Source organism: Meles meles, chromosome 6 (assembly GCF_922984935.1).
Source record: "Meles meles chromosome 6, mMelMel3.1 paternal haplotype, whole genome shotgun sequence".
Taxonomy (NCBI): Eukaryota; Metazoa; Chordata; class Mammalia; order Carnivora; family Mustelidae; genus Meles; species Meles meles.
In genome coordinates this window covers 136,001,317-136,013,800 of record NC_060071.1, presented here as the reverse complement: position 1 = coordinate 136,013,800, position 12,484 = coordinate 136,001,317, and the positions used below count along the sequence as shown (strand labels likewise).

The 12,484-nt window shown below is 42.3% G+C and overlaps 1 protein-coding gene across 1 annotated transcript in view; it reads right to left on the bottom strand.

The window, feature by feature from the left end:
• Positions 1–10,992, bottom strand: part of TMED10 (transmembrane p24 trafficking protein 10) — a 41,077-nt gene extending 30,085 nt beyond the window's left edge. The window contains exon 1 of the mRNA XM_046009277.1: positions 9,862–10,992. Coding sequence (XP_045865233.1) covers positions 9,862–10,086 — 225 coding nt within the window. The 5' untranslated portion in view covers positions 10,087–10,992. The remainder of the gene's footprint in view (positions 1–9,861) is intronic.
• Positions 10,993–12,484: the final 1,492 nt, after the last annotated feature.

Below are 12,484 nucleotides of genomic sequence, written 5' to 3'. Positions count from 1 at the left end.
ATTTCCAATTTCTAACACAACAATGACATAGCACAGCACAAAAGTACTGCTTGAGAAGGCTTGTCAAAGTGATGAAACTTAGGGCACCTGGGTGGCTCAGTAGGTTCAGCATCTGACTCTTGGTTTTGGCTCTGGTTTTGATCTCAGGGTCCTGAGACTGAGCTATGTCAGGATCCACACTCAGTAGGGAGTCTGCCTGAGATTCTCCCTCTCTGTCTGCCCCCCTCCTCTAAAATAAATGAATAAATAAAATCTCTTTTTTTTTTTTTGAAGATTTTTAAATGTATTTATTTGTCAGAGAGAGAGAGACAGAGAGAGCCCAAGCGGGGGGGGGGGGGGGGGGGTGGCAGGCAGAGGGAGAAGCAGGCTTCCAGCTGAGCAAGGAGCCCAATGCAGAACTTGACCCCAGAACCCTGGGACCATGACCTGAGCCGAAAGCAGATACTTAGCCAACTGAGCCACCCAGACATCCCAAAAAGGATCCTTAAAAAAAAAAAAAAAGAAAGAAAGAAGTAGTGTTAAAAATTAGAAATGGAAAATTTCCAGCACTGGGCATGATAATGGATAGATGCTCTCCTCCTGCTTCTATCAACATTTGCTACATTAACTCAACACAAGCAAAACATCATGCTTGACTGGGTGAGGGGAGGAGGAGGAGTTGAGAGGAAGAAAGGAAGAAAGAGAGGGAGGAAGGGAGGGGAATGAGAACGAAAGACCAGTTGCTGCCCTAACAATACTACTGCGGGGGTGAAGCCAGATCAAATGTTTTTTTTCATACTGTTCCAAAGTTATTTACGGTAAAAACCTCCAGCGTGACCCTTTTAGGCACAAACAAAGCCTTGTTCTTTCTTAACAACTAGTCCCTTGATTTCCCACACGTTACGTTGAACAATGAGGTTGGGGGCACAGAATAAAGCAGATGACATCAACCTCCCTCAAGTCAGAGGCTTGTTTGGGAGTCCAGATTCTGGTCTGTGGCCAGCTAGCTGACTTCACAGAGGGCTCTACTGTCCAGACTGCCTGGCTGAGCATGCATATGGGGGCAATGGCTCAGATCAACCGCCAGTCAGCAATTCACGCGAGGACAGCAGAGAAGTAATTGTACTCTGCTAGATTACCTTCATAAATCTGTTCCATTTTCCTAGAAACTAGGCTCAGTCTTCAGAAGCCATCATAAAGACATGGCATAGCAATTTCAATTTCTAAGCAGCCCTTTTCTCTGCATCAGTTCAAAACAGAAGGCTGCAGACAACTGTTCACCTAATAAGAGATATTTAAATGAAGTAACATACTGTTTAACTTTTACAGAGAAGAAACACAAGGTCAGAAATCTTGTATATGATACAAAAAGAAACTAGTTTTTAATACTATTAAATGCTAATGTATCAATTACCCTTCCATATTAAACCATCTACTTATTGAACTGTTTCTAACCTAGGACAATAGTCACATCAAATGTCAATTTGAAAGACAGATTCTTCCCAACAGAAAAAGATTAGCCCTTACTACGGATGTCAGTAATAAAATGAAGTAACTGTTGTAAATAAAAGAATCTCAAAACTATAGCATATATATGCGTGTGTGTATACACACATGTGCACACACACAATCCTTCCATAACTTTCAGTGGGCAAAAAAAAGTTAAAAGCCAAAGGTTTCCCAGCTGCCAAGATGCACCTAGATAATTTTTAGGTTTAAACTGAGACATGCCTAAGACTCAAGGCTGAACTCTTCAAATGATCTGTTTGGCTTTCTAGAAGCTAGTTGAGAGAGAGTGCCACAACTAGGTATTTAACATCCAGTGAAAAATGACTGCATTTAGCAAAATGAATTGTTAATTAGCAGTGACACTCTTGGAAAATGACAATGAAGAAAAGTCAGACTGATCAGACTATTTGGAAGAGGCTGAAAAATCATAAATCATTTCAGTTATTACCATTAAGCTTTTCTTTCCTTTTGGGTGATGATTAGGACAACTGCAGACAACTGCTTTTCTCTCTCTGTAATCTATTTCTAAAGTATAAATCGCCCTTAGGCAATAACCCATCTCATCCCCTAAAACTCATTCACCCTCCAATTTCCTCTATTAACAAGCATTCTAACTAATAAATGGTACTGGAGCTTATTAAACGATTATAATATCACCTAGTCTTAATAAAAATATGGTTTTCAATTAAAAAATCAACAGAGTTGAGATTCTGAATCCCTACAACAGACTTTTTATGGACCTGATATAATGAAGAACATTTATACACTCACTATAAATGATGAGTCAATGATGAGTCAGTACTTCCTGCTTCAATTTCGTGAGGCAAAGTCTTTAAATCTGATACTACTTAGACTGAGTTAGCCTCACTTTGTGAAAAGAGCAGGGAAGGGTGATAATGGGATAAATTCAGTGCAAATGTCAACACAAAACACATTTTATAGGCCAGAAATCTTAGCAGTAGAGTCCCACCCATCATTTCAATCCATTTCTCTGTTCAGATAGCCTTGTTCAGAAAGGCCTTCCCTGACCACTCAAATACTCTTTACCCTTCAGTCACTCCCTACCTGCTACTATTTGATTTTTCTTTACAGTCCTTATTGCTACCTGCAATTGTGTATATTTTTTGAGCTGTATTTTTTTGAACTTGCTGTCGTTCTTCGCCAGTAGAACTCAAGGACCTTGTCTGCCGTTCATCCCCATTTCCCCACTTAGGTCTGACATATACTAAACATTAAAATATTTATTGCATGAATAGGAGAATCACAAACAAAATCCACAAAAAAGTCTTCTCATTATAATATACTTGATCAAGTTACTGCAATGACATAAAACAGGGGAGTCAGATTAGTAATTCAATTTTCATTCAGTAGAGAGGAAACAAAAGAGTACCAGTATATATGACCCTGAATAATAAAGAACCACCTCAATCATCCTTCCAACAATTCTATGAGATCTATCATCCCCATCTTACAGATCAGAGACCCAAGGAGAAGAGTTAAGTAATTCCCTCAAGACCATACACCTCCCCCCTTTTTTAAAAAAGATTTTATTTATTTATTTGACAGAGAGAGAGATCACAAGTAGGTGGAAAGGCAGGCAGAGAAAGAGGGGGAAGCAGGCTCCCCGCTGAGCAGAGAGCCCAATGCGGGGCTCGATCCCAGGACCCTGAGATCCTGACCTGAGCTGAAGGCGTAGGCTTTAACCCTCTGAGCCACCCAGGCACCCCAAGACCATACACCCTTTAAGTGGTGAAGCTGCTGAGATTTGAACTCAAATCTGTCTCACTCCAGATCCAGGTTCTTTCCACTCTACTTCTATTTAATACGACTAATATATTTAAATCAGTTGTATAACAATGAATTCATAGTACATTAAATTTAAGACACAAAGATGAATGAGATATTAAAGACTTCACAAAGTAAGTCCATACTACATCCAAAGTGCCATGTCAAAGAGGTTATAATGGAAATACATAGGAGGGTGTACAGTCAAACGCCAGTCTATATTAAGAGAACACTGTATTCAAGGAACTGCATGGGGTTCAGTATGGTGAGAGTCAGGAGTGGGAGAAAAGAAGTGAAGAGGAAGAAAGAGGAGAAAAAAATTAAGAGATAAGGGTAGGACACTGCCAATTCATTTGTTCATTAACGCTTTATGGGAAGTCCTACTATGTACTATGTGCCAGGCACTGTAATAGGCATTCAATGATGAGATATAGTCTCTGCTCAACTACATTCACAAAAATCCTTATGAGAGAGCCTGCCTCAATCGAGCAACTTGAAACATCAAGCCCAGTTGCCCAGGTTTTGTACTTCAGAAAGCCTCCAGACCCCCTCTTTTTTTTTTTTTTTTTCAAGTTTTTTATTCATTCAACACAGAGAAAGGAGAGATCACAAGTAGGCAGAGAGGCAGGCAGAGAGAGAGGAAGCAGGCTCCCTGCTGTGCAGAGAGCCCAATGCGGGGTTCGATCCCAGGACCCTAAGATCACGACCTGAGCCGAAGGCAGAGGCCCCATCCACCGAGCCACCCAGGCACGCACCCCCTCTTAACCTTAGCCCAAATGCTGCCTAAACCAAGTGACAAATGACCCAAGAGAAGACATCAATAGGCTGTAAGAAACCTAGAATGTGGCCTGGCATATAAAAAGAGTTAAACCAATCAGATTCTCTCACTCAAGAGGTGTACTTCAGAAGCAGAAATGACGCACAAAGAGAATACTTGAGCAGAGTTTGGAACATGAGTGGTCAAAAGTTAAGAGAAAGAGAAGAAATGCTATGAAAAAAGGTTGCAAACTATGATAAAGAACTGGATCAAGCTCACAAAAATGTTCTGTGGCCTGCACACAGTATTAAATTTTGTTAAATGACACCCAGCTTGTGTTCTCTAAAATACTATACCCCACAAAATGGACCTGAACTCCTTGAAGCAGTAACTGCTTCCAGGTCAGAGGTTGGACGAACAAAAGATGGGCCTACGATACCCTGTTCCACAAAACAGGGAAGCTATCGAAATCTAACGGGGCTGTTGTCAAAAGGATACAAGAGTCAAAGGGACACCTGCCAAAAGGATACAAGAGTCAAAGGGACACCTGCGTATAAAGAAACAAAGCAACTGATAAAAACAGTAACTCTAAAAACAGAAACAATAACAAAAAATGATTTCATGTAATACTTAAAACAAAATAAAATAAAGACTTGGGACACGTGGGTGGCTCAGACAGTTGAGTGTTCAACTCCTGATTTCAGCTCAGGTCATGAACTCAACGCCATGTGTTGGGCTCTGTGCTCACTGGGGAGTCTGCTTCTCTCCCTCTGCCCTTGCCCCTGTTTGCTCTCCAACATAAATAAGTAAATCTTAAAACAAACAAACAAAAAAACACCTTCTTCCAACTACATTGGAAATGACAAAGGCAACAAAAACTGTCAATAAGGAATGAATTCTGTGTTTATCCTATAAACTTAGGGTAACCAAATGGTCTTAAAAATTGATGAATTCTTACGGCGCCTGAGTGGCTCAGTCACTAGGCACCTGCTTTTGGTTTGGGTCATGGTCTCGAGTTCCCGGGATCAAAACCTGCATCCGGCTCCCTGTTCAGCGGGAGGCCTGCTTCTCCCTCTCCCACTCCCTCTGCTTGTGTTCCCTCCTCTCTCGCTATCTCTCTCTCTCTCTCCCTCAAATAAATAAATAAAATCTTAAAAAAAGGATTGATGAATTCCTGGGGAGCCTGGGTAGCTCAGTAGATTGAGCATCTGACTCTTCATTTTGGCTCAGGTCATGATCTTGGGTCCTGGGATCAAGACCTGTGTCAGGCTCCATGCTCAGCCGGCTGTCTGCTTGGGATTCTCTCTCCCTGCTTGTCCTGTACACGTGCTCGCTCTCACTCTCTATAAATAAATAAATAAATCCTTTTAAAAAATTGATGAATTCTTTAAGAATAATTCCAGCTAACAGGTGTTTGGGTGGCTCAGTTGGTTTTTGCCTTCGTTCAGCTCAGGTCATGATCTCCACGTCCTGGGATTGAGCCCCAAGTCAGGCTCCCTGCTCAGTGGGGAGTCTGCTTCTCCCTGTCTCCAGCCGTCAAGTGTGTGCTCTCTCTCAAATAAATAAATAAAATCCTTAGAAAGGAAAAAAAAAAATAATTCCAGCTAATAAATATGGAAGGAATAACAAAATTAGAAAAATCATCATTACACAACCTTAATGAAACAATAAATTCTCACAGCAGTTATCAATGGACCGATAAGTAAAAGATTGAGAAGCTTTACAAGGGAGGCTCTGAGCTGTTACCACCTTGGTAGGTAGTAGGATAATATCCACCTCCCCAAAGATGTCCACATCCTAATCCTTAGAACCTGTGAATGTTGTATTACATGGCAAAAGAGGTTTTGCAAGTATGATTAGAGGCTGAGATAAGGAGATTATCACAGGGTGCTTATACGGAAAGAGAGAGGCAGAGGAGAGAGGGAGGGATGAGAAAGAGAAAAAGATTTAGAGATACTAATTACTGGCTTTCAGGATGCAGGAAGGGGTCACCAACTAAAGAATGCAGGTGGTCTCTAGACACTGGAAAAGGCAAGGAAACAGATTCTCCCCTAGAGTCTTCATAAACAACACTGCCTTGTTGACACCTTGATTTTAGGATTTCTAACCTCCAGAACGATAATATAAATGCATCTTGTTTTATGTTACTGAGTTTGTCATAATTTGTTACAGCAGCAGTAGGCTACTACTACACACGTGGACCCACTGATCAATCTTAGCCCTAAGAGGCAGGAAAAGTACGGTCCTCTGCCATGATACCACATACTCTCACCGGAAAGATAAACCTGAATCTAATTACATCTTTATGGCTGATTCCTCTTACAAGAAATATGGGGGAAGTGTTGAAATGATACCCCAAGAAGTAAACAGACAAATCCACAACGCAGGACATTCTTTAAAGACAACTGACTCTAACAATACAACTGCACGAATAAAAAAAAGGAAGGAAGGTGAGTGAATTGCTCTAAATTGAAGAGACCTGAGAGATAATTAATTTAAAAATGTGTTTCTGAGACAAGTGGAGAAACCTGAATATGAATTGAGTGTACTATTAGCATTACTGTTAGTTTTGCGAGGTGTGGTTATAGCCACATTAACACTGTGATTATGTTCATATTTTTATTTTTTAATTTTTATTTATTTTTTTTTTAATTTTTATTTCTTTGACAGAGAGAAATCACAACTAGGCAGAGAGGCAGGCAGAGAGAGAGGAGGAAGCAGGCTCCCTGCCAAGCAGAGAGCCCCATGCGGGGCTCGATCCCAGGACCCTGGGACCATGACCCGAGCTGAAGGCAGAGGCTTTAACCCACTGAGCCACCCAGGCGCCCCATGTTCATATTTTTAAAGAGATTCATGCTGAAGTATGCAAGATTGAAATACCATGCTATCTGGGACTTAGTTTAGAACAATTCAGCATAAAATGTGAAGGGAGAGGCAGTTTCGATGAAAAAAGTGTGGCAACATCCTGATAATTACTAAATCTGGGTACTGCACTTATAGTAGTGGGCTGACCATACTCTTTTCTACAAAGCTGCAAACCAACCAGGGACCCGGGCTGGCTCAGTCAGTAGAGCATGCGACTCTTGATCTCAAGGTTGTGAGTTCAAGCCCCACATTGGCACTGCACCCTACTTAAAAAAAACAAAAACGGGGCGCCTGGGTGGCTCAGTGGGTTGAGCCGCTGCCTTCGGCTCGGGTCGTGATATCAGGTCCTAGGATCGAGTCCCGCGTCGGGCTCTCTGCTCAGCAGGGAGCCTGCTTACCTCTCTCTCTCTCTGCCTGCCTCTCTATCTACCTGTGAACTCTCTCTGTCAAATAAATAAATAAAATCTTTAAAAAAACAAAAAAAAAACAAAAACAACAACAAAAAAACTTGCGAACAAACCAATGCGAAAGCGAATCTGAATTAGTGATATTTAAAAATCAGGAGCTTTCACATCAAAATCTGAATTTCTGACTTCGTATGAAAATTAAACATGCCAATAAGGTCTACATCAAGAGATTAGTACTGGCTACTCCAAATTAACTGTTACTACTGCTCTGAGTTATCCCCCATTTATCGTTCTTGCTGCTGGTTTTAAACATGCCTGGCCCAATTCATTCATTTAGATTGATTACTGGGCATTTGGGTTTAGGACCCCAGGAGTAGTTCAATAAGGCTGGCTAGAAGCAAGAGAACAGAGCAGACATGGGGACGGCAAATGAGTGATAGCAAAATGCTAGCGTGTAGATGTACAGATTCCTGCTACTGAGGTCTCCCCAACAACCTTGAGACAGATGTAATTCCCATGAGGCCACAAAGTGACATTATCCTGTATAAGTGCTCCAAAGTCAGAAATCTTGTAGCAAGGCCGTATGCCTGATATTCTGGAAAATATGAACATGAAAATAATTCCTTCCCCCAGGACACTAACAGTTAAATAAGATAAAGCAAAATAGCTACAATAGAAGATGAAAATAATGGAGTTCAGGGTATTGTTCAGGGTGGCTCATATAACATGCAAAGTGGAGAGCGACAAAGTAAAGCTTCAGATACAGATCATAGAGAGTACTACAGAGCATGCTGGGAAATTTAAACTTTATCAGATGAGCAACAGTGAGCCACTGAAAGGTTTCGAATTAGAAATACAAACTGGGGGGCCCCTGCGTGGCTCAGTGGGTTAAGCCTCTGCCTTCCGCTCAGGTCATGGTCTCGGGGTCCTGGGATGGAGGCCTGCATCGGGTTCTCTGCTCAGCAGGGAGCTTGCCCCCCCCCCCACCTGCCTCTCTGCCTACTTGTGATTTCTCTCTCTCTCTCTCTGTGTCAAATGGATGGATAGAATCTTAAAAAAAAAAAAAAGAAAGAAAGAAAAGAAAAGAAACACAAACCAGGGGCGCCTGGATGGCTCAGTGGGTTAATGCCTCTGCCTTTGACTCAGGTCATGATCCCAGGGTCCTGGGATCTAGCCCCGCATCAGGCTCTCTGCTCAGCAGGGAGCCTGCTTCCCCCTTTCTCTCTGCCTGCCTCTCTGCCTACTTGTGTTCTCTGTCAAATAAATAAATCTTTAAAAAAAAAAAAGAAGAAGAAATACAAATCAGAGGGGCAACACTGGAGATGAGAGTAATGTCTGCCTCATTGCTCAAATTCTCTTATTCTATGCACTGTATCCTTCCAGGAGCTGGCAGCAAAACGTTGTACCTAAGCCTCTAAAATTATACAATCACAGCTTTTTTGGCCAGACAGAAGTTTGGTACCTGAAGAGAATAATAAAACAAAGGGTCACTGAGTAACACCCCTAAAAATAGTTTATATCTCCCAAATAAAGTACAAATAAATTGCATTTTATTACCACTACTGGGTTCCAACACCTTAAACAAAAATAATAGTCTTATTACATCCGAAGCTCTATTAAAAAGTAAAATGTTTCTTCCTATTTAAAGACCCCTTTTGTTAAAACAAAACAAAACAAAACGCTTACTGCGAATAAATAAAGCACAATCAAATCTTGACTAAAATCATATTAATGTTTCAAAGATCGGGCTGGTGGTCCTAATAGCAAAACAGGACCAAACTGGCAAGTTATCACCATCCAAGAGTATTGCTGAAATTTACATAAAAATTGACCAAATCCAGACTCTGGGGTACCAAGAAATAAGTATTAGACTGAGACCATTTTGCGATCGACTTTAACCAAACACAGGAATCACAAAAAGGAGAGTATAAGATTGCAGTACTTTTCTTTCCCCCTACTTAACTCCCAAACTAAGAATTCCAGCTCTGACATCATCTCTCTGAGCCCGTTTGCTCACGTGTAATATGAGGCCAAGGGTACCCACTTCATAGGGTAGAGTACGAACTAAATGGTATCGCGTATAAAGGGGCACAGGACCTGACACAGCCACCACTCAATAAAATCAGTTTTTTTTAATTCACAGTAAGCTTCAGTGTCTCCATGATCTTCCTGCAGGTATTGGTCTGTCTTAAGATACCCACAAATAATTCAACACCCAGAGACTTCTTTTTGGAGAAACAAGTCACAGTTCAAGATACTTAAGACCGAAACTGGTACAGGACCCCAACCACGACCCAAAGTCGAGGCCGCCCCAGCGCAGCTGTCACCACATCCGCCAAGGCCTCGCGGTCCTTCCAAGGGTTCCCTGGCATTGGCGCCCGGCCCCGCCCCGCGAACGCCAAGCAGCGGGGTGAGGGGGCGGTCTCGACAGTGCACACTTCGTGCTTCGGGGAGGCCAGGCCGCACTCTAGGCCTCCGCCCGCCGGCTCCCGTCCCCATCCTCAGCCTCCCCTCATCGACGCCTACGGTCTTCCCACCGCGCGCCGCCCACTGCCGCACCTTGAGGTGGGTACGCAGGCCGCCAGCGCCCCCAGACTGGTCGGTGATCTCGTACGCGCCCGTCACCAGCAGGTCCTTGTGGATCTCCTCGCGGAGGCACTTGCGGGAGTTAACGGGCAGATGGAAGGAGATGGCGAACACCGAGCTGGGGCCGAGCAGGAGTAAAAGCAGCAGTGCTAACGGGCAAGGGCCACGCTGAGCTGGTGGGCCGGACAAACCCGACATGGTGCCGGAGACTACTCACCCCCGGGGCCTCTACCGCGCCGGAACCGGGAGGGCCCACGTGATTCACCTCTGACCTAATGCCGTGGGCGCCATTTTGGAGACTGGCAAATAGACGAGGGCCACAGGATAAGTCTTTTGAAAGGGAAGAAAGGATACGACACCACATAGTATCCACAAGCTAAAGTGGCTAAGTAAGATTTTCCAGCTGTTGACTGCACAAGTTTCATTTTTGTTGAGCTTAGCGACTGCTCAGTCAGCCGTAACAAGTATGGGCAGCCCTGGAAGTAATTCTCCTTTAGCTTCCGGAAGTAGAAGCTGCGCGTTTTAAAGTCGGCGATACCATAGCAACCAGGCCCCAATAGGAAACAGCCACAAGGCCTTCGTAGGGCCCACCCACCGGCCGCCTACACGCTCCGGGCGGAGACGGTGTGCAGTCCAAGCACCTTGCAGCCTCGGTGACAGCTGGGACGTGGAGCACTTAAGAAGAAAAGTTTGAGAGACTGAGCGGAAAGACTCCAATTTGGCTGTTAGGCCGGCGGCCAGTATCTCAGATTAGGTGTACGGGTTACGTGGTGGATGTGAGCTGGGTGGCATCCTGAATGCACTTGAACAGAGTATTTGGGCTGGAATAACGGCTTTCTGAACGTGCATCTGATTTAGTAAACCTTAGGTGCCTACTGTGTTAGGTAACATTCAAACTAAAGTTGGGTTTTGTATTTTTTTTTTTTTTTAAGATTTTACTTTTAAATAATCTATAGGTCCAAGGTGTGGCTGGAATCCACAACTCTGAGATCAAAGGTTGCATGCTCCATCCACTGAGCTAGCCAGGCGCCCCTGTATTTTGTATTTAAATTGAATAAAACAGTGTTTTAGTTCAGCCTAAGAGATGGAGCTGGTGCGGTTTACCAGAGAAGCCCTGTCAAGTGTTTGTGTGTTTTAAATGCATAAACACCTAAGGGATCAAACAGGCCCGTCTGTAGTAAGTAAATTTACATGATAGTCACTCATGTGTTTCTTTAATAAATATTTATTGAGTACCTACTCTTTGCTGGACACTATATTATGCATAAATACTAACATGTATTGATTTAACGAATAACTATTGCTATCAAATACTCAGGGCTGAAGAAAATAGGAAGATAAAAAAGGACTACACAACAGCCTATGTTTAGAATCATCTGCTTTGATTAGTGTTCATTGAGCATCTACAGAAATACCCAAAAGATAGACTGTCTGCTTTCAGTATTTGATAACTCCTTTCAGTCCTTCCGGTTCTTCTGGAACTGAAGTCCCACAAGCAAAACAAGAACAAACATAAAGGAGCTGTAAAGCATTTTAAAATTTGACAAATGCCATATAATAATTATTTTATGAGGTGTCCAGTTATGAACATTTAGTTTGATTATTTTATCCCTGATCTAAGATAAGATTGCTAGTCTAGACAGTACATTCTGATAATTTGCATTCGCCTTTTCCCTGCCTGGCCAGGGGATCAGTACCAAGGAGTTATCTACTTCATTGTTTACTCTCAGTCCTTAGGCTCTGCTGACCATCAGCCAAAGATTTGCATCCCATAAAATCCTGGGTGTGTGTGTGTGTGTTTTAATTTCTATCTTACATTTATATAATACCTTATATGTTTTTAAATATCTTCACCTAATTATCTCACTTGACATTTTCCAACACCATAGGCAAGACAAGTCTATTCATTTTACAGAAGGAAAACTAAACTGAGGTCCTCAGAGACCAAAATCCCATTGTTTAAAAGTGGCAAAGTCGGTCTGAGGCCCCGAGCCTTCTTTTCGGAAGGCACTATTATTTATTATGATACAGATGAAGAAACTGAGACTTAGAGAAATTGATTCTAAGTAGCAGCCCACATGTACTTTCTTGTCTGTAATTCTCAGGTATCCTCCTCCACCTATTTCCTGTTCCCCTTCCCTCCTATGTATTTTTGTCCATAACACTCATCACTGTTTTATACAGTATACATTTTAATTATTTGTCGTGTTTATTAATCTGTGTCCTTAGCTAGGTTATCTGTTTTGTGAGAGGCAGAGCTTTTTGTCTCTTTTGTCCACTGCTTTGTCTACTGAATCTAAAATAGGGCCTAGTCTACAATAAATATTGGCTCAGTAAATGCAAGATTAATTCCTCAGCTCCTAGCAAAAGGCCTAACAGCAAACTCCTTCCATTATTCCTTAGCTGTTTTCATACAAATTTATTTAATCCATAATGTATTAAAGTGTAGGTATGATTTCTGTTTTGCCAACAAAATGGGTATTTTTTTTAAATTGAAAAATGTGTTATTGTTTTCGTATAAGAACACAGGAAAAAAACCAAAACCATTCTCCCCTCTATACTGTGCACCTAGAAGGCTGAGTAGATACTCCTGGAG